This window comes from Microchirus variegatus (assembly GCF_963457635.1).
Source record: "Microchirus variegatus genome assembly, chromosome: 11".
In the NCBI taxonomy this organism is placed as follows: domain Eukaryota; kingdom Metazoa; phylum Chordata; class Actinopteri; order Pleuronectiformes; family Soleidae; genus Microchirus; species Microchirus variegatus.
In genome coordinates, this window is record NC_139812.1 from 21,141,319 (window position 1) to 21,169,197 (window position 27,879).

At 39.4% G+C, this 27,879-nt stretch overlaps 1 protein-coding gene across 1 annotated transcript; it reads right to left on the reverse strand.

Annotated features, from left to right (window-relative positions):
* Positions 1-4,951: 4,951 nt before the first annotated feature.
* On the reverse strand, positions 4,952-26,823 carry zranb1b (zinc finger, RAN-binding domain containing 1b). Its single transcript, XM_083898187.1, has 10 exons — positions 26,711-26,823; positions 23,017-24,062; positions 18,385-18,572; positions 16,462-16,615; positions 15,619-15,690; positions 13,232-13,430; positions 11,600-11,720; positions 10,429-10,558; positions 8,282-8,511; positions 4,952-6,733 (listed from the first exon to the last, which is right to left on the reverse strand). The coding sequence occupies exons 2-10, from the start codon at positions 23,975-23,977 to the stop codon at positions 6,515-6,517; spliced, it is 2,274 nt and encodes a 757-aa protein (XP_083754313.1). The 5' UTR covers positions 23,978-24,062; positions 26,711-26,823; the 3' UTR covers positions 4,952-6,514.
* Positions 26,824-27,879: the final 1,056 nt, after the last annotated feature.

Sequence of the window (27,879 nt, forward strand, 5' to 3'; positions counted from 1 at the left end):
TTTGGGGGAAAAAATTTGACAAAAACGTCATACTATACAATGTCGTCCAAAATCTGAAATTTTTTTGGGAAAACATTTTTTAGTCCAAAACTTGACAAAAACGTCATACTATACTATGTAGTGCATCATACTATACTATGTCGCCCAAAATGTGACCATTTTTTGAAAGAAAAATTTCTTCCAAATTTTGACAAAAACGTCATACTATACTATGTAGTGCGTCATACTATACTATGTGCTCCAAAATATGAAAATTTTTTGAAAAGATGAAATTGGTCCAAAATTTGACAAAAACGACATACTATACTATGTCGTCCAAAATCTGACGAATTTTTTGAAAAACAGTTTTTTGGTCCAAAACTTAACAAAAACGTCATACTATACTATGCAGTACGTCATACTATACTATGTGTTCCAAAATGTGACAATTTTTTGAAAAAAAAATTTGTTCCAAAATTTGACAAAAACGACATACTATATACTATGTGGTCCAAAATCTGACAAATTTTTTGAAAAGCAGTTTTTTTGGTCCAAAACATGACAAAAACGTCATACTATACTATGTAGTACGTCATACTATACTATGTGGTCCAAAATGTGAACATTTTTTGAAAAGATGAAATTGGTCCAAAATTTGACAAAAACGACATACTATACTATGTCGTGCGTCATACTATACTATGTGCTCCAAAATATGAACATTTTTTGAAAAGATGAAATTGGTCCAAAATTTGACAAAAACGACATACTATACTATGTCGTGCAAAATCTGATGAATTTTTTGAAAAACAGTTTTTTGGTCCAAAACTTGACAAAAACGTCATACTATACTATGCAGTACGTCATACTATATACTATGTGGTCCAAAATGTGACAATTTCTTGAAAAAAAAATTTGTTCCAAAAATTTGACAAAAACGACAAACTATATACTATGTGGTCCAAAATCTGACGAATTTTTTGAAAAGCAGTTTTATGGTCCAAAACATGACAAAAACGTCATACTATACTATGTAGTACGTCATACTATACTATGTTGTCCAAAATGTGACCATTTTTTGAAAAAAAGAAATTGGTCCAAAATTTGACAAAAATGACATACCATACAATGTTGTCCAAAATCTGACAAATTTTTTGAAAATCATTTTTCTGGTCCAGAACTTGACAAAAACGTCATACTATACTATGTAGTGCATCATACCATACTATGTGGTCCAAAATGTGACCATTTTTTTTGAAAAATCCATCTTGTCAAATTTTGGACGACATAGTATACTATGACATTTTTGTCAAATTTTGGACCAAAAGAAAGCTTTTCAAAAAATAATGGTCAAATTTGGACGACATAGTATGACGTTTTTGTCAAGGTTTTTTTCGTCCAAAATTTGACAAAAACGTCATACTATATAATGTCGTCCAAAATTTGAAGATTTTTTTGAAAATAATTTTTTGCTCCAAAATTTGACAAAAACGTCATACTATACTGTCGTCCAAAATTTGACAAATTTTTTTGAAAGAAATGTTTTGGTCCAAAATTTGACAAAAACGTCATACTATGTCGTCCAAAATGTGTCAATTTTGGGTAAAAACTTTTTTGGGGAAAAAATTTGACAAAAACGTCATACTATACAATGTCGGCCAAAATCTGAAATTTTTTTGGGAAAACATTTTTTAGTCCAAAACTTGACAAAAACGTCATACTATACTATGTAGTGCATCATACTATACTATGTCGTCCAAAATGTGACCATTTTTTGAAAGAAAAATTTCTTCCAAAATTTGACAAAAACGTCATACTATACAATGTCATCCAAAATCTGACACATTTTTTGAAAAACATTTTTTTGGTCCAAAATTTGACAAAAACGTCATACTATACTATGTAGTGCGTCATACTATACTATGTGCTCCAAAATATGAACATTTTTTGAAAAGATGAAATTGGTCCAAAATTTGACAAAACCGACATACTAAACTATGTCGTGCAAAATCTGACGAATTTTTTGAAAAACAGTTTTTTGGTCCAAAACTTGACAAAAACGTCATACTATACTATGCAGTACGTCATACTATACTATGTGGTCCAAAATGTGACAATTTTTTGAAAAAAAAATTTGTTCCAAAATTTGACAAAAACAACATACTATACTATGTAGTGCGTCATACTATACTATGTCGTCGAAAATATGAACATTTTTTGAACAAATGAAATTGGTCCAAAATTTGACAAAAACGACATACTATACTATGTGGTCCAAAATCTGACGAATTTTTTGAAAAGCAGTTTTTTCGTCAAAACTTGACAAAAACGTCATACTATATACTATTTTATATACTATATATACATACTGAACTATGACTTTTTTGTCAAATTCTTTGGAAAAAAATGTTTTGGTCCAAGATTTGACAAAAAACATCATATATAATATGTTGTCCAAAATTTTACAATTTTTTTGAAAAGCATTTTTTGCTCCAAAATTTGACAAAAACGTCATACTATACTATGTCGTGCAAAGTTTGACAAATTTTTTTGAAAGAAATGTTTTGGTCCAAAATTTGACAAAAACGTCATACTATGTCGTCCAAAATATGTAAATTTTGGGAAAAAAAATTTGGGGGAAAAAATTTGACAAAAACGTCATACTATACAATGTCGTCCAAAATCTGACATTTTTTTGGGAAAACATTTTTTAGTCCAAAACTTGACAAAAACGTCATACTATACTATGTAGTGCATCATACTATACTATGTCGTCCAAAATGTGACCATTTTTTGAAAGAAAAATTTCTTCCAAAATTTGACAAAAACGTCATACTATACAATGTCGTCCAAAATCTGAAATTTTTTGAAAAACATTTTTTTGGTCCAAAACTTGACAAAAACGTCATACTATACTATGTAGTGCGTCATACTATACTATGTGCTCCAAAATATGAACATTTTTTGAAAAGATGAAATTGGTCCAAAATTTGACAAAAACGACATACTAAACTATGTCATGCAAAATCTGACGAATTTTTTGAAAAACAGTTTTTTGGTCCAAAACTTGACAAAAACGTCATACTATACTATGCAGTACGTCATACTATACTATGTGGTCCAAAATGTGACAATTTCTTGAAAAAAAAATTTGTTCCAAAAATTTGACAAAAACGACAAACTATATACTATGTGGTCCAAAATCTGACGAATTTTTTGAAAAGCAGTTTTTTGGTCCAAAACATGACAAAAACGTCATACTATACTATGTAGTACGTCATACTATACTATGTTGTCCAAAATGTGACCATTTTTTGAAAAAAAGAAATTGGTCCAAAATTTGACAAAAATGACATACTATACTATGTCGTCCAAAATCTGACAAATTTTTTGAAAATCATTTTTCTGGTCCAGAACTTGACAAAAACGTCATACTATACTATGTAGTGCATCATACCATACTATGTGGTCCAAAATGTGACCATTTTTTTTGAAAAATCCATCTTGTCAAATTTTGGACGACATAGTATACTTTGACATTTTTGTCAAATTTTGGACCAAAAGAAAGCTTTTCAAAAAATAATGGTCAAATTTGGACGACATAGTATGACGTTTTTGTCAAGGTTTTTTTCGTCCAAAATTTGACAAAAACGTCATACTATATAATGTCGTCCAAAATTTGAAGATTTTCTTGAAAATAATTTTTTGCTCCAAAATTTGACAAAAACGTCATACTATGTGGTCCAATACTTATACTACTATACTATGTGGTCCAAAATTTGACTTTTTTTTTTGAAAAAAATGTTTTGGTCCAAAATTTTGGATGACACTATAGTATGACTTTTTTGTGGAGCAAAGAAACCATCAAATTTTCACATTTAAGACGCTGAAAAATCAAATGTTATTTTAGTTACTGAAAAAAACACTTGATTCAGTGACTCAAAACTTAAAATGTATAACTGTTACGGTTATTATATCCACGAGAAATTTGGATATTATGTAATCGGTCTCACGCGATTTTAGCCGTTAACGCGATAACTGGAAAGGCGTTTGAGATTAAATTTTCTTATTTTTTTTATGGGTCACATACCCCCTGTAGATGATCCCTTTTGATTTTGAGCTGTCTACCATTATTATTAATTAGTTAATTAATTAATTAATTAATTAATTAATTAATGATATAAAAAACATATTTTCGCCTGTATCTTCCAAAGTATTGCAGGTATTGGCTTCAAATGTTGCATGGGCATCACATACCACCTGAGAATTATCCCTATCTTTGTAGCTTTATTTTTAATTAGCAAATTAATTAATTTATTATGCTAAAAACACATTTTCGGCTTCATCTTCCAGACTGATGGAGATATTGCCTTCAAATGTTGTACAATGATTCATGTAACAACTATCTACAAGTACAATCATTATTACTTTGGCTATGATTGGTAATAGTTACATAATAAGTTAACTGGTTAACTTATTAGTGAACACAGAAAAAATTGTTATGGCATTTTTTTCTTTATTATTGAGCTCATTTGGACACATTGAGGATATCATGGGTTTATTTAGCACTTATTCATAATATTTATTACATTATAATATAAATGTATTAATTATCATATAAAAAATAGTTAAGCCTCCATTTCTTTATTTATGCATTGAATGGAAAGTTTGAGCATATTGTATGCTTTTTCATGAAATTTAATAAACAGTGTTCGCTTTTTCATGAAATTTGGACACTTTGAAGATATGGCAGGTGTGGTTAGCATTTTAATATTCATAATAATATAACAGCGTAGGCTAGTTTTTCTTATTGAATTATTGAATTTATGTCCTAGTGTCTGTTCACACCAGAGTTTATGTGACCTTAAATTGGCCTCTGTTGTGACGTGTTTTTAAGCTGAAAACACGTTAAAACAGCATCAGCTCTAATATATGAACAATAATACAAGACAGGAAACAAATGAGTTGGACATTCAAAAAAAGGTTTTTCCTTTATTATTATTATTATTATTCTTTTTTCTCGTATTTTACCTTTTCTCTGCGTTATACTCCGTATAGTGAAGTCAGGCCTAAATCCACAAACCATCAGTCACAACTGCAACTATTGCATAAATATAAAGCAACATACAGGTGATGCTCAAAATGCTTATGACTCGAATGACACACAGAAGAGGTTACAGTACGCAATGAACAACAAAAATTGCAAACATTCACAGCAACAAAAAAAAGAAGAAGAAATTAACGTTTTAAGGAAAACTCAATTTTTTTTTTTTTTTTTCTGTCAGCTTTGGTTTTTATGTGTTGCAGTCTCACAACGACCTTAATCGTGAACTTAAAGGGAAAGTGAAGTTGACGTGTACCATGAGGGCGACAGAGAAAACAACAGACTTCAGTGACGCGAGCGAAAAAACTCTGGGTTTATGTCGACAATGAAACGCAATCCCGCTCCTGCAAAAAAAACCTCAACACAAACAAACAGACAAACAAACAAACAAGAGCACCAGATTTTAGGCATCCAAATGAGGTACTAAATCGCACACAACACCTTTCCTCACAGCAACAGTGTTTTCTGTGCAACATGTCTTCATCAAGATTAAGAATAATTAACAAAAAAACCACAAAACAAAAAGAAGAAAATATACAGAAAGCTCTTATTAGCTCAAATAAGTTTCCAAACAATAAATATGTAGAATAAAGTTCAGAGAAAAACAACCCCAAACACACACACACACTCTCTCTCGTTCTCTCTCTCTCACACACACTCTCAGCTCAGTCTGAAAAAAAAAAAAGGTAAACCATAATATCCAACATGATGTTTGTTTGTGTGCTAAAACCTTAGTGAGATTTGACTCGTCTCCTTTTCACAAGAGCTTCATATAATGACCTTGATTCAAGCAATGGTACTGTATTTATATAGAAATGTTTGTTTTTTTTAATAAATGTGCAGTGCTTAGTAAGAAGGATTAAAGTCATTTTCTATTCCACAACCTCCGCTTCACTTAAGATAATGATATTGGCTTTGTCCCTGCCCGTTAAAAATAACAACAAAACAAAAGAAAAGATAAGCAAACTGTTGTACAAGTGGAAAAAAAACACCTTATTTTGTAAGTGTGCTTTTGTCAGTGCCCATACTGAACAGATATAAAGTTGATTTGAATCAATGCTGGTATATTTTCCTTATACTCTTTTTTTTTTTTTTTTTTTATTACAACCACATGCATTTTACATCTACAGATAAAGATTCCTTTTTTCCTTTTAAATTTTTCACAACAAATCAAATTTCTTAGCATTTGTAAACCTCTCTTTCCCCTCCCCCCCCTTGATTCTATGTTTTGCAGCAGTCTCAGTTGTGGTGTGAGTTTGTTTTGTCTGGTAAAAGGTGGATGTGGTTTTCCTGTCCTCTCCTGAAGGCTTTCACAGTTTGTCCGTGTCAGGGGGGGGAGAAAGAAAAAATAAAAAGTAAAATAAAATTCTGTAATAGAGAAGAGAGGGATGAGTCCTGCACCCCCAACCTTCTCCCTCTGCTTCGGTTTAATCACTCGTCGTCGTCGTCCTCCTCCTCTTCGCCGTCGGACAAAGAGGCGCAGGGCCGGATCTGCCTGTAGCCGTCCAGCCACTTCTCCACCATCTGCGTGACGAGTGGGTGGTTGCGTCGGCGGGAGCTTTTCTGAAGAGCCACCAGGACTCCGCCCTCGGTCACACAGCAGTCCAGCCACTCCCGCAGCAGCTTCTCCTGTTGCTCTTCATTTCCCATCTGAGGGGGAGAGGGGAGAGGGGAAGGGAGGGGGGAAACATGGGTAACCATCAGAGGGAGCCACATCACTCGTCTATATTCAGTACATCACGTTCCTCCTCTTAAAGTGATAGTTAAGGTGTTTTGAGGAGGTTGTTGTATGAGGTAGTGACGCATGAGCCGCATCTTAAATACAGCCGAGTGCTCTCTGTGTCGCCTGCACACACTTCTTATTCAGAACAGGACAGATGGTGGAGCGGTTAGAACTCTCTTGTCTGAGCGGCAACAAAGACCCAGGTTCACAACCTGGTCGGAACAAGGGCATGTTTGCATGTTCCGGTGTGTGCACGTGCATGTGGGTTTTTCCAGTTTAATCCCACAGTGACTGCACAGGAGGCTCAGCAAGTAACGTCTAAATGAGCATTAATAAGAATGTTTGCCTCTTAATGTTTTGCCTCAGAAATCAGCGATTTTGCATCATGGCACAGATAAATTGCTGAACCACAGCTGCTTCCATCACTCTCTGAGTTTGAGTGGTCCTGTTGCACATATATGTTAGTTATGGAGGTCTACTTACATACATTAACTTGTTTTTATGGTCAAAAACCTCCTAGTTGCTGTAAACGAGCCGATAGAAATCTCTCCTTACTGAAGCTCTCGTCGGCCGCGGTGTTTCAGACTGAAATCTCACACCCAAAAGACAGAGTGTGTTGTGATTGGCCAGCCAGCGTAGAGCCTTCCCAACTGTCTTATGATTGGCCAATACCCAGAAGTACCATAATCGGCACACCAGCTCTCAGAAGCGCAGCTCCCCCCTCTGGAACGGTGGATGCACTGCGACTCATTATCAAAACATTGTTTTAACAATGTTTAAAAATAGCTTCGTCACGACTCCCCACCGTAGTCCCTTTTATGACTTTGACCCAGAGTCAGAAGACACTGTCGCTTGTGAAACACCTCTGTTATTCTTCTTCTGTGGTTCAATGTACGCAACCGGATGTGCCCGGACTAGGATGATCTGCTGTTCAGGAGAACTGCTGTTTATGTAACCAGAAGGGTTTTTTTCCAGAGATCTCGCTGAGCCTGAGATTACAATACAACACTGCGTTCTCAGCAGTGGCTGAACTGTTTGTTTTGAACCTTCAGGGCTTCATAAACGAGGTAATGACACAGATAGACACCAAAAAAACAGCGTTTATTGGAACTTCCGGTCTAGGTCCGCTTTAAGTGACACAAATGAGTCAAATAAAGCAGCAGTAGACCAGCTACTCTGTCCATATGTATTATAAATGCTGATTTTTTTCTATGGAACCTTCTGTGAGAGAGTGAGATGTTGAACAAGTGGCACACAGTTAACTATTTAAGCTGAAGTGTACCTGCTTGGCTACTTTATGTTATAGGCACAATCATCTGCATGTACTATGTCACACAATCCCCTTTGACAAAACTACAACTGTCCCTCTGAACTACAGTTGACACAGAGAATCTTTCAAGTAAACAAATGCTATGTTCAACAAACAACAAATATCAGCCATAAAACCCGATATAAGACTTGGTTACGGCGCTTACTTCCTGCGCCGACAGGAAATGGATGTGAAGCAGCTTCCTCTCGCTGTCGACCAGCGGCAGGAACGTGACGGTCACGTCGTCGTCCGTGTTCAGGTTGGCGCCCGCGCCGCGATTGTCGAAGCCGTCGTTCTCCATGGCCACCAGCGCTGAGAAGTGGCCCCGCGTGTAGCCCAGAGCGATGGGGCTCTTCCAGCAGAAACTCTGCTCCCACAAAAGGGGCAAGTACACACCTGAAGAACAGACAAGACATGTAATGTCGGTCATGTAGTAGCAGCTGTTACAGGAACAAAAGTCATGTCGGTTGAACAAAAGACGATGATATCTGTCCGTCTACCTATAGACGGCTAAATTAAAGGTGCATTATGTAATAAATCTAAAGCAACTGCCCATAAAATCCTCCTAATTTGTCTCAGAGACTCAGGAATAATGTTCATATAACAAACTGAACTCACCAACAACAACAGTACAGACAAAATATTTGCATTGAAAAAAAATATTTTGCAGACTGCAAATCATGTTTATGTTTTGAAATCATGTTTTGGCATGTGGCGCCACCTACCGCCGTCTACCAATCATTGCAGTCAGTAGAGTCTCAGCTGCCGAGCAACCACGGGTTGCCAGTTACGTCAGAAAACGAAACCTAAAAGACCTCTGTATTTTCAATTTGAAGGTTTTGGCCATTATTCTTACATATGGCGCCTTTAAATCAAACAAATGTGGCTGCGACTGTTCCGTGTGTGAACAACTGAAGAGAGGAATGTCTGCTTCCTGTTTACTCCAGCATGTCTAATGTACCTGCATGGTCACAATCGTCTCGACGGTTTACAGAAAACGCTCCAAAAATAGAGAGAAAACATCCAGTGAGTGGCAGCTCTCTGGGCAACAAAAATGTCTTGTTTATAACAGAGGTCAGAGGAGAATGACCAGACTGAGGCAACAGCATCTCAAACACGCACTCATTAAAACCGAAGTATGCAGCAAACCTTAAAGCACTGGTAGAAGCAGCCGGTGAGTGTATACTTCATTAATGGGGAGACGCTGTTTATAGACTAAACAGTGCAGAAAACACAACACAGACAGCATCTGTGTCTCATATTTCTTCAGATGAGCTCTCTCCGTGCAGCTGACTCTCCTCTACAGTAACCACGTAACCATTGCGCTTTTACAGGGTTCACTTGGTCACCACTTCAGCTGGAGCCGCCCTCCCCCTCCCCCTCCCCCCCTCCTCCTCCCGTTGTTATAAGTGCCCATATGCCCGCCTCCCCGACTGTTTTACGTCGGCTCCTGGCAACAGTAAATCACGGATCCATCAGACAGGCTTCACCACAGGCAGTTGGCCCTTGCACAGCACTTTCATCATCCCCAGCACAGCGTCGCTCACGAGGCAAATTGAATCCAGACTGTTTTTTATTGCTGGTAATAAAGGTGGATCCATAGGTTTGTCTGACTCTAAGTTCTGATCGTTTACACGTGTTTAACCCCTTAAGGTACGCGCCACCAAAAAAGCAAAGGAAAAATTACTTATTTGCACTTTTTATTTTATTTACTTATGATAACAATAACGACAATCAATATGTTTTTTTTGTAAATTAGACCCTACAGTATTTCAGATACAGGCCTCTACCAAACGGTTGAGGCATCTGTTCATAATAAACCTGGTTTGCATAATTCATAAAGTACAACATTCAGAACAAGTGACATTTAGTGTTAGTGAGTTCAGCTTGATGCATTTTTCAATGAGATATAGTGACTTAAAGTGTGGTCGACCAAATGGTTGAGTAGTACCTTAAAGGGTTAAGTGGGCTTGGGTTTGTGAGGGTGTGTGTGTGTGTGTAACATTTCCCTGCATCACAACACACACACACACACTTGTGTGTTCTCATGACAAAGTGGGGGCTTTGTTTTCTGTGTTTTTTTTTATTTTGATTCCCCCGTGTTCTAAAATACCACTTTTTTTTTGACTCATGCACATTGTAAATAGCAATTACTGACAGAGCTATGTCAGCTATGCAGACACATGTAGGCTGCAGCTTATTCATAAACCAAGCCTGGTCCTTCTACACCCACTGGATCGGGAGCTGCACTCGACATTTCATGATGTTTGACCAGAACAATGCATCAGCACAAACGGGCGACGGAGCACTCACCTTGAAAACGGGTGTATCCGAGCGTCTCTCCACGGAAACTTTTGTAATACTTCACCCCGTAGACAATGATAGGCCTACGAAGTATGTGTGCAAGAACAAAAATGTGGGTCTGCTCCAAGCTGGATCCCGGCTGTGAGAGAAAACGAGACAGAAACAGGTAAGAGAAATGTTTAGAAAGCTTTACCCTCCACCAAGTTAGGCCCAACGTATACTCCTGCGTAAAGTGACTCCTCTACATAGGTTACGGAGACCCCTCTACATCGCCGGAGAGCCTGTCGGAGAGCCTGTCGGAGAGCCTGTCGGAGAGCCTGTCGGAGAGCCTGTCGGAGAGCCTCTCCTTCGTCCCCGGCTACACGAAATATTTTTTAAGTGTCTGTCACTCCGTCAAGGGACAACAGAGACGGCAAGGGCTGCGATTGGTCCTCAGAACAGGTCAAGATAACGCTGCTCTTTGACGGCTACGGTGTGCACCGAGCGTCCACAGAGGCGGAGCTGATCACCGCCGACAACGTCGCTGCCATACACGCAGCACATGTTTAGACTCTAAATGGCTTATTTCTCGCCTCAAATGATCTTAAAACTGCGTTCCGCGACACAGAAAGATGAGAAACGGCCACTGTTTCAATGTTATTCAGCTGCAACAACAACAACAACAGTCTTTCTCTCTTGGACACCTTTGCTCACCGTAGCCAAAAGCACAGCAACCTTTGCGTAGCGACACCTACTGATCGGGCGGGAAACTGCTGTGGGTATCTGGCACCACAACGGAGAACTATGAAGGCTCGAGGGGTGTCCGTAGTTACGCAGTTGGATAACGCGCTACGCAGTTGTAGAAGTATACTGTATAAATATATACTGTATACTTTAGCCAGACAACTCCCTAGTGTTGAAGCATGAAAAACACACAATTACTGCACTTTCACACCCGAGTATAATAACAACCCGCCCAAATACTTAGTCTGTGAGGTCACACAGAGATGCAGAGGAGTGCTGAAGACAACCAGGATGCACTTTCACAGAGAGCATCGCAGATTAAGTAAGTACCATGTGGGGGGGGGGGGGGGGGGGGGTCAGTAAAGCTTGTTGCATAATTCATGTATCATTAGTGTGTCGTGTTTTAAGCACATCAGTCCTCCATATTGGCGTGTTGTTTGCTTCCATGTGCACGTACCTGACTGGCCAAGGACAGGATGAAAGCCCAGTCCTCCTGCCACTGTTCCTCCCGCAGTGAAAAGTGCAGACCGAAGCTTTGGGAATACCACGACTCCCACTCCTTCCAGCGCGTGTAAAACCTACAGACCACACAGACACACGCTTGGTTTGTTCATGACATTTGAGATCTTTTCTTGCAGTCAAAGTTATTTTCTTCAAATTAGTCACCGAAAAAGCTCACAGCTTCTCAGAAAGAGACGGCTTGTTTCGGTAATGCAGAAAATTCGCTGGCCTTGAAGTGTTTCAGCTCTTCAAATTTCCAGATCAAAGTCTGACGCCCACAATCCAAGCTTTTGGACTCTTATAAACTTATAAACCACGGCCTTGTTTCCAGCACATCTGTGCCATGACGGAGAAAAACAGAGCGAAGCTTGAGTCTCAGATCAAATGCTAGAAATACAGGAAAAAGTCAGGGACTTTTATATCTTGTTATTGGAACTTAATTCTGGATCAAATACAAGTGTTTGCACCTGGAGTCTCCTGTGACCACTCTAGAGGAAACAACTGCAGAGGAGCATTTTGAACATTAGTAAAAAAAAGAAAGCATGTGTTGGCTGGGAATAAATCAACATATGAGCCTTCAGATGTGTAAAAATACTTTAGTTTTACAGTGAAACTGCAGCTGAGGAGGTGTTCCTTAAGCATCCTGAAGTGGGATTGTGTTCATAAACGGTAAAGAACGTGGCGACACAGACCTGTGCTTATGGTGTGTTCCAGTTTAAGTCAGATATCAGAAAATCCTAGCTGAGGGGAAGGCCGGGACTCAGAAAGTCAGAGCAGCCTCACAAACCCCAACTGCTATTTTTACTGTTAATTGCACGTCTGTCTTATTTGTTTCAAAGTAAATCAATTGTTTTATCCGTGGACACGTTGCTATGGTTGCCCGCGTGTGCAAATTATGCTCTCTATTTTCTTCTTCTCCGTAAATGTGACATTTTTACTGCACGTCTGTTTGACTTGCTGTACGGACTGTAAAGCCCCTCGAGGCAAATTTGTGTTTGTGATGTTGGGCTATATAAATAAAACTGAATTTAATTGAATTTAAAAATACCACGTAGAGCATTGTTATTAAATTATTGAGTTGATAACATTGACTGGACAAGGATTCGTTTGCATTCGGCGGTGACGTCACTCCCAGTTCTGACAATAATTCTCATTGTAATAATTGTGAGAATTACAGAAAATATGTTGAATTAATACTGACACAAGCTAACATCCCATCTGTACAGGCATCCGGTCAATTTATTAATTATCATATTGATAATGTCTATCCTGTACACATTATACATTTTTGTTATTCTTGTTTTAAACAAGGGCTTTGTACTATTTAATAAATTAATTTTAATTTTTTTTTATTTAATCTTAATTTTGTGCACTCTATTGTTGTTGCTGTTTTTTCATTTTAATTTTTTAATTTTAATTTTTAACTTGTGTGCTCCTTCTGTACATGCTGAGTCTGATACGGAGCAATGGTAACGAAAACAATTTCCTTCGGTATAATAAAAGTATTCTGATTCCGATGATTTTGTTGTTGTTGTAATGACCGTGTTTTTGTAAAACAAATGAATCTGTAAGACAACAGAGAACTCACCAGTGAGAACAGTCGTGCAGGCTGTCATGCAGGGTCTTGCGCAGCACAGAGTCCTTGTCGTAGATGCCCCACGTGGCCTGCAGCACAGAGTCCAGCAGACAGTCCCCGGCCGTGCGGTTCCAGAGGGCGTACAGTCGACTGTCTAACCTTGTCCCGAGCTCCAGGGACCAGTTGATGATGGGAGACTCCTCTTCAAGTTCTGGGGCAAGAAGAGAGCACATGTGTAATATTAATCAACCTTAAAAACACTCAGTTTGACCTTGAATCAGCACACTAAGAAACACAAATTATAGAGAGTCTGCGGATGTTGTTTTTTTAAGACAGTTAATAACATTCAACATCACAACATTATCTGTTGCCTTTTAAAGACCAGTCGTGTAAAGTTCCATTTCTGCTGACAATTCAGTCATGATTGTTCTTCTTTTTTTTTTTACTAGGCAATCACAAAAACATTATTTGTATTTATATAGTACAAGTGGAAGTCAGTATTGAATGCACTGTGAAACTGAAACTCCTGACTTTAAATGCCTATACATCGTCATTAATCTGACATCTGCCCAAACCCATACAATATATTGGGACCAGCTCTGTTCTACTTGAATGTGTTTACTGCAGTTTGCTGAAAGAAGCTTGTTAATAATATACTGCAACCACACAAAAAAGGCTTTTTTAATGTTAGGGCTCTGGGACTGGTGGAGTGCTGAGACAAATGAGCTCTTTAGTTGATGGGAACACACTATTTTCCTTCTGTGAGCATGTGTTTGAAATTCACAAATGACCTTTTGTTTAGCTCTGGAGTGATTTATTTGGTATTTGGGTGTTTTTTAGTCTGCGGAACCAACAACAAAACAAAAATCAGTCTTCGTGTTCAATCTAAGTCGCATTAAAACCACATTCGGTATTTTGACATTTGGCCGTGCTACGGCGTGACACTACACTGCTGTGGAGCTTAGTGTTTGATCTGTGAGTTTCAGACAGTGAGTGGTTTATAATGGCCATTCATTTAAGGGTTTAATTTGCATTATCTGGTCTTATGGTGCATTCCATTTTAATTGAGAGTCAGAACTTGGGGTGACGTCACCTCAAAGTTGAACGTGTTCCCGTAAAGAAGTTTGAAAAAAAAACATGGTTACAATTGTATCTCGGGCTTAGACATTATTAGACATTAATCGCGATGCCAGTCAATCACAAACACGAGTGTTTTTACGACTGATGCCAAAGCCATCTTGGAATCCTATTTCAGGGTTTGTGAGATTATTCCCACTCGACGAGAAAGGAATGAGCGACCTGAAGGGGTGTTCCAGTTGGAACCTCCAACTGGAACACACCATTAATACCTTAACAAGGGATACAGCATTTCTGACAAAACATATTTTCTTAAATGTCAAGTGTAGTAGAAATACTTTAGAATATGATTTGGTTTTCTTAGCCTTATAATAATAATGTACTTTAGGCAAGGATCTTGTTTACAGAGCCATGTATGTTCCTGCAGAAGTGTATGTTTTCATTTTGAAGTGGAAGCTCACTACACAAATCAAAACAAACAGCATCATTTCTGGTATGTGAAGGCCACTGTCGTTCCCTGAGGAGTTTGTATCACGTTAACTATTTTGATAATCGTATTATCGGTTTGAGGTTGTTGTTTTTTTTAGAATTAAAAACAGCTTTGTGATTTTTCAGCTTCTTAAATGTGAATATTTTCTGGTTTCTTTGCTCCATACAACAAATAAATCATTAAAACTGAATAATTTAGGTCTGTGGACAAAACAAGATATTTGAGAACATCATCATTTCCAGGTTTGGTAAACACAGATCAATACTTGCTGATATTTGCCGACCAAAACAAGAACATAATCATTAGTTGCAGCCCTAATTCTTGCACAGAGCACATTTAAATAGAGAGACACACGCATAAAGGACCCTAAAGGTGAAATAAGTTTTCCCTGTTGCTCTAGTATGTGACACATAAATAACCAGCGCATAGGAAAGAAAGTGTCACAGACATACGATGCCTTTTGAATGTGTGTGTGTGTGTATTTTTGGGCTGAGCGGAGTTGCAATAATTCAGGACGGCTCAGAGAAATCCCTAAAACTCAATTAGGCTGATTAGAGTAAATGCAACTGGTGCACACGATAAAGATAAACCTCCTGGCAGAGACTGCAGCAAAGTCTGCATTACCAAGAAGGAAAATACAAGTAAGATAACACTGCCAGTACTTGGCAGCCTTCCTGTTATACTATACCATTTGTGAGGGGGTGGGGGGGCATGTGTTTGTTTTCTTAGATTTGGTTTCTAGTTCAAAGCAGTTGCATGTAAACATATACAGTACAGTATGTAATTAAGTACAACATTTGATACACTGAATTTAGCAGAGAGGAGATTTTACCCTTTTGTACGTCTCGGTCCAGCACCTCATCAAAAAGTTTTTCCTGAACAGCAGGAGGCAAATCCTCAATGTCTGAAACAAAGAAAAATACATGAATGACAGAAATCAAAGTAGTGGGAGGTTATTCAACAATAAAGGGGTGAAGGCAAAGTCATGTCTCAGTTGTTCACATATTTCACTTGATGAATGCATTCATCTGACATCTAATTTTTTTTTTCCCCTGTTGTGGTTCATTTCAACTCAAGCCATCATGTTTTTGTCTTTTGCACAATGGCCACTGGCTTTCGCTGCATGCTCCGAACTCTTGTCAACACAGTAGCTCATTCTTCTGCTAAAATAAATGGATGCATTGACTTTGTGGAACCAAACAGAATGGCTCTCTATAGTGGCCCGAAGCCAAGGTCTGCATTGTTGTGAACACTCGGCACCACAAAAATCCTTAGCTTAGCTACAGGCAACAGAGTGAACCATAGTAACATTCCACACAATGAAATTCAAAAGAAACAGCACATTTTACAGAAAACGGTAAATATTGTTATGAAGGAGACATGGACTGTTGGGGGCTACTGCAGTCAGCATTGCAAAAACAATACTTAAAACTGTACAGAAGCCTGAGGCTCCTGGCAGATGAGAGACGACAGTGGCGTTATGTCCCAACAACTGAACAACAAGTCATTTCATACGCCACAAGTGAACAAAACAAGCATCTGTCACACACTCGGTAAGCCACAGGGCATGACTGCTGAGTTTTAAGTTACCCTTACACAAAACCCTGAAAGTACACACTGACAGATTTTGGAATGTGTCTGTGTTCGTTTATTTGCCGATGAAGTAAGTGCTGACCTGCGGGCAGGGTGAAGGTCACCAGGTCAGTGAGAAAATAGCAGGTGAAGTCTCCCTTGCGCTGGTGAAGAGAAGCCGCTACCTCGCGACGGATCTGCTCCGTCAGCTCTGGACACACCATGGCTGGTATACACTTGGCCGCCTGCTGGGACACCTGCAGAAGATAAAAAGGGAGACAGATGCTGAGTTTAAGAAAGAGTGTCTACATTTCTAATGGTCACATTTCACAAGTAACAATAGGGTGCATTCACCTTTTCTAAAGGTCAAATTCAAGCACTTTCAATGTCCATTTTCAAGCTTTTTCAGCCTCTGACTGCTGTGACACAGTGACATTAAAAGAGAGTTATTAATAGATGAATTTCTTTATATTGTTTTATCTTATTTATTATTATTTTCTTATGTAGTTTTACCTAACGAGTTTTGTTTTAGAATCTAATTTTATTGGTCATTATTTCATTTAGTTTTAACAATCTTTCAGTCAAATAAGTCTACTATTTTTGTTATAATGGTCATTTTAGTATTGTGACATTTTGATTTCTGACTTTACTTCATACCTTACAATTTCTCTTTGAATTATACCGGACAAGTGATTTACCTTGTTATGGCTCTGAAGGAAACAATCAAAAGTATAAGTTTAAAAAAAAAAAAAGAAGAAAAGTCAGTGATAGTTATGCTCTAAGCCTCTAAGCATCCATAATTTAATTTTGTATTAGCAGAAAGATAAATTCTCCAGACTCTCCAGAAAGAACGGCTTACATTTTACAACTCATTTTAATTTCTCTCTTTAATCTTAAAAGCTCAGTCAGATAGCTGAAATACAGCTAACATTTCAAACCTTTTCACACACTTCATACAAGCCTTGAAAACACCACGTTAAAATTCAAGCAACCGTATGAACTCTGTAACCACTACACCAAAAGAAACTGCTGTGTTGACGTGAGATAAATATGAAAAGTCACAGGACTGTTGAGTGGAATGAATACAACATTGTCTCTTTGAACCTGAATTTAAAGCACAGTTGAAGCCTGAATGCTGAATAAAAGTAGTTGTTTTTGTGTGTGTTTGGGTAGGTGACTGTGATTGTGATATGATTTTTTTTTTAACTTATCTTTTTACTGAACTAATCCAGTTTGCCTCTGGGACAAGAGTGTGAAAAGAGCCTTGTCTGTGTTTGATATTGAAGCAGTTGTAAGCAGTATTTTTTTTTTCAGCAGAATCATCCAGTGGTTGCTCAGTGACCTCCTCTGAGAGCAAACTGGGGCAGGGACTGTGTGGGAGGAGAGGTGTGTGTGTGTGGGGGTGTGTGTGTGTGTGTGTGTGTGTACAGATGATCTGGGCTCACAGTGTTCAGCTCAGTGAGCTCTATTTGACATAACAGGAAAGCCATTATTTTGGCTTCCCTGATATATTTACTCGATACAAAAAAAAATCACAAACAATGAAGACTAATTTGGAAGTTAATCACATTTCAATTTGATTTTAAGTTTAAAACTAGAGGAGGCACAGATTGTGTGGATAACTTCCAGTGAGATATTCTCTTAGCTCAGCTCATTGGGCGTTGACAGACTTCTCAAAAAAATGTGGAAATCAACTCTTACATTTAGTCTGACTCATAAAAAAAAGCTGTGACTGACTGTAATCACAGCATAATTTCACGTAAAAGCAGATATGTTCCAAGAGTCTCCTAAGACCTAGCGTCATCGGGCCCATTTTATGATGAATTAAGTTGTTGTCCATGGATGTGGACGCCAGGTGACTTTTTTTCTTCATATCGTCATTGAATTTGTCCCCAAAACACAAACGGGTAAATGAAGCACTGAATTTTGTTTCAAATACAGGTGGAACAGGAGAATGAGACTGGTGTAACATTAGTTATGACTTAAAAAAGGTCTAAAATAGGCGTTTGTATCACTCTCTACTGACCTCTGTGAGCAACACAGCCAGCATGTCCTGCCTCTGGAAGCGAATGGCGAGGTGAACCAGCGTGAAGCCGTCATCAAACGCCGAGGGCCGATTTAATAGGCGCACCTCGTCCGACGTTAGCTGCCGTGCAATGTCTCCTCCTGACGACTTGTAGGCTTCCACGGCTGCCAGGTCGCCTTCTACAACACCTGTCCGACAAAGAGCACGGTCCCATTATTAAGATAACATTTGTGTTGACTTTATCTTCCTCTCGACGTTTGTTTACACAGAAAACATTTAAACCGGTCGGACAGTACACACATTTTCGCGTTTTCTGTGCCCAACAACAAATAAATATATATATATAAATATAAATATAATATACAATCAAAATGTAGTTTATCACTTTCGCTTCAAGACCTTTGAGACGAGGGGAAAGGACAACAGAGGCCAACTATGTCATCTATTTTCTGTCATGTTTGTCTTAAAGCTTAGATCTTAGCAGGAGGGCGGAGGGTTGTGATGAATCATATACAAAAGACGTGGGTGTTTAATTTTTGCTATGACACAAATATTGAATACTACTACTACTACTACGACGACTACAACCAACTGACACATAAAGATCAAGCAGTTACTGACCAATGTTGTTTGATTTTAAGCTATTATAAATATTCATTTATTCATCAACAACTCTTATCTTTAGATATTCTGTCTGTGGATTTTTACGCATTCGAGAAAAGTCAAATAATTAAAAATAAATTATGTTTTAATGGAGAAGGAAAAGGTGACGTAATGTGGCTGGTGTGTGCCTGTGCAACAGTAAACTTTCCTGAGAGGCGAAAGAACGGCCGGTATTTTTAGTCCAACGACTAAACCAAAGCAAATCCACTAAACACAAGAATGAAGAATGAAATTTGGATGGTTGTCTAATCAGCTCCAGACAAACAAAAAGACAAAAACAATTCCAAAATAATGAAACCCGTATTTACCCGTTGAATGAAAATGAACCATTTAGACAAGTGTGTCCAAAGCATGCATACATTTCAGTTCTACACAAAAAAAAAAGTATTTCCATTTCTAGCAAAACACAGTTCATGTGCGTGTAGTATTCTCTCGTACTTTTGACAGCATTACAACGCCGCTGAGATTTTGTTCTCATGTCAAAAGACCACACACAATGCAGCGCTGCATAATCTGTGTGAGCGTGAGACACAGAGAGACGTGGAGTGGGTGGAAGGACTCGCTGTATCATGTGGAGCTGGCTCACACTGTAAGAGAACAAGACCGGAGCTACACAATGGCCGTGCACTGTGATAGAAAGGGATCGCAACCACTTTCCACCCAACACTCCATTAGTGTGGGTGTGTCTGTGGCGCTGCAGTCAGGACCACATTCATAGATCCCTTGGAAAACACAACAGGTGCAAACAAGCAAACAGGCGTACAATTACAGGTGTGCTGGCGAAAGAAGTTCTCTTTTTGTGGCTTACACACCATTTTTTTCTTAAATCGCAAAAGTAATTGCAGAAGATCAATAGTTTTTAATCACAATTGTGCAATTCACTACACTTTTTAAGTCCATATTAACGATGTAAAGCAACTCTTTACAACTGTTCGATTCATTTGATAATTACAAATTAAGAGAAGAACAATAAGGCTTAATGTAGTGTACTGCCTGCCGCAATTTATTACAAGAAGAAGGACAATTTGTGACGTAATGTTTGACAGCGCCTGACTTCCGGATCCAGTCCCTTAAATGGGACACAGCTAATGTCTACTTCAGCAATGCTAACCCAGTAGCATTTGCACTTTGCAGGAGTTTGAGTTTAGTTATTTAATAACTGTGTTTGCTAATTCTTGAGCATATATGCTTCATAACTGCGTGCCTATACATATTCATAAGTTTAGTACCGAGATATGTTTTTTGTCCCAAATCACTCAGCCCAACTTAGTACCGTGGCCTTTCTGAAAGTAGGACACAGAAAATGTTTGGTGTTTGTTTTGAGTGTTTTCTCCCTGCGCTTCCTTTGACATGGCTCCTGTTTCCTTGCACTACATTGAGCCAGGAGCACTGGTGGAGACACTTTGAGATGCATTTCATGCAGGTATTCATGAGCTGTGAGAGGCACTGTGAGTCTATGTTTTCACTGTGATGGCTTGACAACATGTCTGGGAAATTTCCAGCCGTGAGATATGTCAGACACAGGACAAACAAAGGATTGATCAAAATTACAAAAAACATGTTTATCTCAAGAAAAACATTACTTACTGGCTACGGGTCTTAAGAATCCAACACACCTTATCCAAGGCACCTTGCCAGATATCTTTGGTCAATAAAAGTTGGGACAATAGGCCAATAAAACTGCACAAACACAGACATAACATAATATGAAACCACGCTCTTTTCTAAAGAAATTCACTTTGTGAAAGAAGGTTGACAGAGCAGCGAAGTTGGTCGACGTGAAACGTGAAAACCACTCTCTGAAAACAGGTTACCAATCATAGTTCAGGTCATGACCTCATAAATAGGGAAGATTGTGATGCACTGTCGCTGAGACGTAAGCAACATGAGTTGAGAACACAGAGTTGACCCAGGGTCAGGCACAATGCCTGGGCAAAGGTCAATACTGTTGCCAAAGAGTTGCACAGCTCGTGCTATTTCAAGTGCCAAAAGTCCCTTAGAAAACCAAAGGCATGAAGCAGAACTTTGGGGCAATCGTTTACAAACACTGACGTCTGCACGCCAATGACAGGGAAATCCACCTAGCAACACATTCCCTTGTCTGACTCTGACTCAACTGAGCTATGCACTATGTCCTTTGAGACCGCAGTGTTGTCATACCTAGCAAACAACTGCAGATCAACAGTATTCAACTACACGGTGTGTATTAGCAACACTATGCATGATACTTGTAAAAAAAAATCTATTTAAAAACTTGCATACATACATTTCCACAACAATTTGAAGATTTTGCACAATACTGGACCTCGATACAGCAAACACTGAATAGAGCAGATCTTGCTTGATTCAGGAGATTAAACTTTACCACTTCACTACATCAGGACAGACTTTATGAAGTCAATTAAGGCAGTTTTAATATTTCAGGAGCATCATGTTTGATTGTGAACTGTCCCACCTGTGTGCATTTGCTTGTAATGAATATTCTTCAATGTGAGATGCGCAACAAAACACATTCTAAGTGGTTAAACCTGTTATTAAAGAAACTTTTTTGACCTCGGGCCAAACATGCAAAAGCTGCTATGTCGCATTATGAAATTCCTTTCTGAGTTTTCTTCAGACACTCACAAGCTCTCGAGTGGAGACAACTTGTCAATGAATCTGCAACTGATTAATCATTTAAGCACATTTATCAAGCAAAATCTATCTGGTTGCAGCTCCTTTGTTTTGTGCTCGTAATTTTCTGTCACAATTGGCTTATTATGTATTGATTTTGAACAAACAACATGCATATGTCTACTTGTATTGCAGTAAACTCAGCTGGGGTTTAGCTGAAGACCTGAAGCAAACAGTCAGAATCTGACACGTCTCTCGATAGGCACCAATACTCTATCCTGGTACTTTATTCTTGCTCCTTGGTTTAAAGGTTTTTAAAGTCTTGTTTTTACAGTGTTATGAATTACAGGTTTTGCTTCCAAAACAACTAGTTTAACTACTTAAACTTGAATATTTTGAGGCAGGTGCATTCATTTTTATTCCTACTTTTGTGTTTTCCCTGTGGGACCATCAAGCAAATTTGATGTGGACATAATAAACTTTGTGGCAAATAGGGATTGGGTGATTTCAGCAGTGGCTTGGAGAAGGATTTCCTTCAGGGAACAATGGAGTGCAGATATGGAGAGGGAATATTTGAATAGCCAAAAAGAAATAAAACCCAGATCATAAAAATTTAACCAGATTAGACTTGGGCTCAAGGGGACAAACGGCGCAGACATGAGGGAGTTCACCATGCCACATGCAGTAAGGGGCTCGGCTCCAGTGATATTTCTATGACATTAAGACGCGGTCCTCGGAGTGAGGAATGACATTGCATGAAAAACCTTGTAACTGTTATTTACCAATGAGTAAAAGGGCTTAGCTGAAAATATCAAATAGATGTGTGGCTGTCAAATTAGTGCAACAGAGAAAAATCTTGTGTGAAAAGAAACAAAACAGCTAGAAGGAATAATGGCTGAGTGGGTACACAGAATACACTCTATATGGACATGGCAAAGGAAATGAGAGTGAGATAGAGTGAGATAAAGGCAATCACTAGCTTTTCTTAAAACGTCCATCTTTCCTCCCACTCCGCATTCACCAGTCTACAGTGTGGGAGGCAGGACAGTTGCTGCATGTGTACGGTGGTTTTACACCCACTGAGTGCTGAGAATTTCTAAAGTCACATAGTAAATCAGCATCAGCAGGATGTGATTGTGAATAACTGCACTTGGTGCTGATTAGTGGATTGCAACACCAACTTCATAGTTAGTAAAACGATTAAAAACCATCCTTATAAATTTGGGGGAAACCCAGTTCCTTGTTGACGAATCTTAAATTGCCAAGTTCACTCATCTCCCCCTCTGCTTCTAATACAGCAAAAACCAAGGAAAGTGTTTAATATGCTTCAGGAAGTTGTATATTCTTGAGACTCACCAACACAGGCATTGAGGAAGAGCCAGTCAGTCCTCCTCATCCTGTTTTTAATCTGCTTCAGTTTTTTGAAATCCACCTCCAGCTCCTCTTTACTCCCAATTCCAGCTCCTGAGGCCAATTCGATTCTCTGAAAGTCCATGTTCAGCTCTGACTCCCGCTTCGATGTCGGAGGAGATCGCCGTTGGCTGCTGCTACAACCCCCTACACTACCTACCACGTTCCCAACTACTTGCCCAACCACACCTCTCCTGTTGTCTCTGTCCTGTTCATTTAGTTTTGAAGAAGGTTGCTGACTCTCAGGCTCTGAGGCCAGTTCGATGGGTTCTGTTAGCAGACTATTGGGTCTGGGATGGTCACACACCACACACTTTTGCGCCTTTGCCCAGTTCTCATATGTGCAGGCAGTGCAGGTCCAGTGCTGTGCGTGAGTGTTAAGCCTGTTTCGGTCATTATATTCCTCACAGGGGTCTGTAGTGGTGGCCAGGGGAGCAGGGCGACATCCAGAGCCTGAGGTCTGGGGTGACTCAGTAGGGCTGCGTGGCTGGTGGGTGTGAAGTCCTTGATGTGTTGCATGCTGCCCATGCTGCTGTTGTTGAGCGTGCTGCCTGTGGCACAGGCACTGGGTGCAACGGATTGCCCGAGGCCAGTTCAAGTAGGTGCACATATGGCACGACCACTTGCTACTGGTCTCAGGTACATCAGCAATGCGAACACGGGGCCGGGCACTGGAGTCTGGACAGATGAGTAAGCTGGAGCCTCCCTGGGGTGGACTGTTGCTAAGGCCTGCAGGGTCCCACTGGTGCAGACTAGCATCCAGTGCAGGGCTGCTCTTGAAGGGCTCCTCAGTAATGATGGCACCCCCGCTGGGCCTCTGAGCGCGGCACATGGTGCACTTGATGGCTGACGGCCAGTTCTCGTATGTGCAGTATTCACAGGCCCACTTGGCAACCAGCTCGGTCATCGTCGCACCGCCGCTGAAGGAGGCTTCCTGCCGTTCAGAGGGGCACTCAGCACGGCAGATCCACTCTCAAGGAGATCACACAGCACTAGTTATCAAAGATAGAAAAAAACCACAGGGTGTTTTAGCAAAATGCTTAAATTTTACACCAAATAAACAAATACAGAAATGCCATCCAAAAATATATTATGCCCCAGAGACAGTTCTTAACTTTCAAAGGTTTTTTAGAAGTAAAACTCTCAGATAATCCATTGTTACACAAAATACAAACAAAGCCGCCTTTATTACAGCCATCTGTGCCATTCAGCAGTTGGGCCATTCACGATGTGACACTTGCAATAATCTACAGTGCCGTGGCTCTTGGTCTGGCACTTAACTATGCAAAAACTCAAAAGGACGCTCATACAGTGCCAAGGCAATGAGTACAACAATGAACCTGTAAATGCCCACTGGCTTTAAACATATACAGTGGGCAAGTGTGCCCTACAGCCTTGCTAGGTAACAGGAGACAAGGGCAGATGAAACAAGACACCAAGCACGGAGGTGCGTGACTGGTTAAGACACTTCCTAATGCACTGAAATTGAATTTGTCCCAAAGCCGTTTACCTTTGTATAAAAGTAAAGAGTCAAGACTTCATGTGCTCATGTTGTATTATTTAACAAAAGATTAAAAAAAAGTTATTGTTAGCCCGCCGAAGGGAGGCTCAGAAAATATTTGGCTCTGCTGTGTTTACACCACGCCTCAAAGTTTACCAACACACTGTGAGAAATTCAACACATTTGTGAGGGAGCAGTAGGTGTCGGCTAGTGCAGACACATACAACCTGTTTATATACTTGTGACAAATCGCTGTCATCTATACAATTCAAATATATGTGAAATCAGTCTCAACATAACCTTGTTACTAACCATAGTTCATGCACAACCCTGTGTTGGTTTCCATCAGCCTATTTTTATGCGTTTTTCGGTTTTTATGCGTGTTGGGTTAGGGTTAGAAAGTCTTTAAAAGTATTGAAATATTGCATTTAATCGTTTATGATTGAGGTAGGATGGAAATTAGCGCAATAAAAATGGTTTTGGTGAATAAAAGAAGACATTTAGAAATCACTAGACTGATATATCCTTCCACGTCCACATACAATGCAATGAAATGCCACCATGAATCAACAGCTACTAGAGTTTTTCATTTTTTAAAGGTGCCATGAATGTGGCCAAAAACGGTTACTACATTCAAATTCAAAATACCGACGTCTTTTAGGTTTCGTTTTCTGACGTAACTTGCAACCCGTGGTTGCTCGGGAGCTGAGACGCTACTTTCTGCAATGATTGGTAAACGGCGGTAGGTGGCGCCACATGCCAAAACATGATTTCAAAACATAAACATGATTTGCAGTCTGCAAAAGATGTTTTTGAACGCAAATATTTTGGCTGTACTGTTGTTGGTGAGTTCAGTATGTTATATGAATATTATTCCTGAGTCTCTGTGACATATTAGGAGGATTTTATGGCCAGTTGCTTAAGATTTATTACATAATGCACCTTATATTTATATTTATGGCGTGTTCCAGTTATCTGTGAATGTCGGAATTTCTGAGTTGAGGTTGAGGTGAGTTTTTCAAGCTTTTTCTTTCTTTTTAACGGCATTGCAAAATGGTATTTAAATAGTATTCCGAGGTGACATAACTCTGATGTAAATGGAACACACCACAGGGTGCACCTTCTCAGTGTTGCCAGATGGAAAATACATTTATACTTTAAAATGATCGAATCTGGACAAAAACTATACAGCAGTAACGTATATCAGTGAAACAACGTGCAAAAGTGCCAGGATGTTACATTAAATAGCAAAGCTATGCTATGTGTACTCTACCGTAGCTATACTATGTGTACTCCACTGTAGCTATGCTATGTGTACTCCACTGTAGCTATGCTTTGTGTACTCCACCATAGCTATTAACACAGAGGTTTCGTAATTTGAACGCAACAATTTGTCATTGCTTTTCACAGTAAACTGTCCATGTGTCACACGTCAACTCATAGCAACCACATTCGGTAACCCTATATAAATATATATATGTAACCAATACAAAAGCCAAAAAGGGCACGGCACCATTGCTACTTACAGAATGGAGGTAACTCGGAGCCATAAATACAGTAACTCCCAAAGAGTCAAGTTGTGATTTGTTAAATTAAACGTCCAAATTATCATACATTTGACCCTTTTTTATAAAATGTTTAAATTATCGATCATACACCATACAGCAGGTCGTACAGATATGATAGCTATCATACAAATACAATAGTTATCATACATCTGGCAACACTGCACCTTCATAACACTCTGTGGTGACTGGAACTTTTAAGCTACTGCTGAACTAACTGGATGGAAACAAACATGGAAATGTTCTTTTGTCAAATGTTGTATGTGTGTGAGTGAGGGGGGGGGGTGCATTATTCTGTCATGGTGCTCATGATTTCTAGCGACGCCCCTGTGACACAAACAAACAAGTGATACCAACATACTAGCATACTAGCGCTATATCCTGTGTGAACAGGACGAGCTATAACAACAGTGAGTTATGCTTCACGACAACTCGGTTCGTTCGGTTGTCAGCCGGAAAATTACAGACAAGCTAGCTGTGGCTGAACGCTACCCAGAAGGGGATCATGTTTGCCCGCCCGTAGCAGTTCGAGAGGCCCGTAACAAGTCTGCCGTACGGTCGGTGGAATCCTTACCTTAGCTCTGCTGTGTTTACACTCCTTACTTTCACACGGTGGCCAAAACAAACGGAGCTTCCCCGGAGCTCCCCCGCCCCCCCGACCAGAGAAACCCACTCCAATTCGAACTCAGGCTTCTCTCACTTGGCCAAAACAAGCCGCATATTAGTCGCCAGTCGAAGGTCCGTCCGTACATTCCCCCCCCACCCCAAAGTCCCGTCCCTCGGCCGTCTTCCTTTGACGCTTTAAACCATTTTTGCTCCTTCTTCTTCTTCCCCGGTTCCCAAAACACCGAGCTGATGGGCTTTAATGGCGGAGCTGTGGGAAGAGTAGCAGCCGAGGGGGAGGCAAGAAAATACACTACGAGAGGGCGAGAGTGCACAGAGCTCCGGGGCCGTTACTGTTCAGAGGGGCGGAGTCAGAATTTACCACCTGAATCTGTTCACCGACCTGATTGGTTGGTTTTTGTTTATCCTCCGACGGCGACCAATCGGATTCCACGTCTCACGTTGTCACTGTTAAAAGGCTCCGTGGAACCAAAACAGACTGGAAAGTCACACTGGAATTAGATTATTTTTTTAAAAAGACGATTCTCTCTCAATATCTGGAATCGCATTAGGCCACGAAATGACGCGTCACTTCGGGATTCGAAATTCGTATTTTATTGCATCTCTGGCCGGTGACCACGTGGTGTCTTTTCAAAGGGGATGATGTCATCGTAAAAATACTGCAGCAAGCAGTCTGCAGTAATACATGACAGCTGGAGCCACAGTTTAAAGCCAGGATTGTACAATTAACATGACAGCGTCTTTTTTATAATTTATGGATATTTGTACACATCATTTTAACTCGAACCGAATGAAGGTGACCATATAATTCAATTATGGTGGATTTTTGTTATGCATCTCTGCAGCTCTCATGTAATAGAAGTCCGTCCCACTGTGCTGTGACGTCACCAACATTACAGAGATACACACAAATAAATGCTGGAGGTAGTTACACTTTTTTGGGGGAATTTTCTAAGCGAAGAAAATATCTATTTATCCATTTATATATAGTTAAAAAAAAATTACATATAAATATTTGAAAGCATGAAAATTACATTCACGTTTGTAACTAAATTAATGCTCTAGACCCCATGGTTCTCAAACTGTGGTTCGTGTTCCGCCAGTGGTACGTGGGCTTCC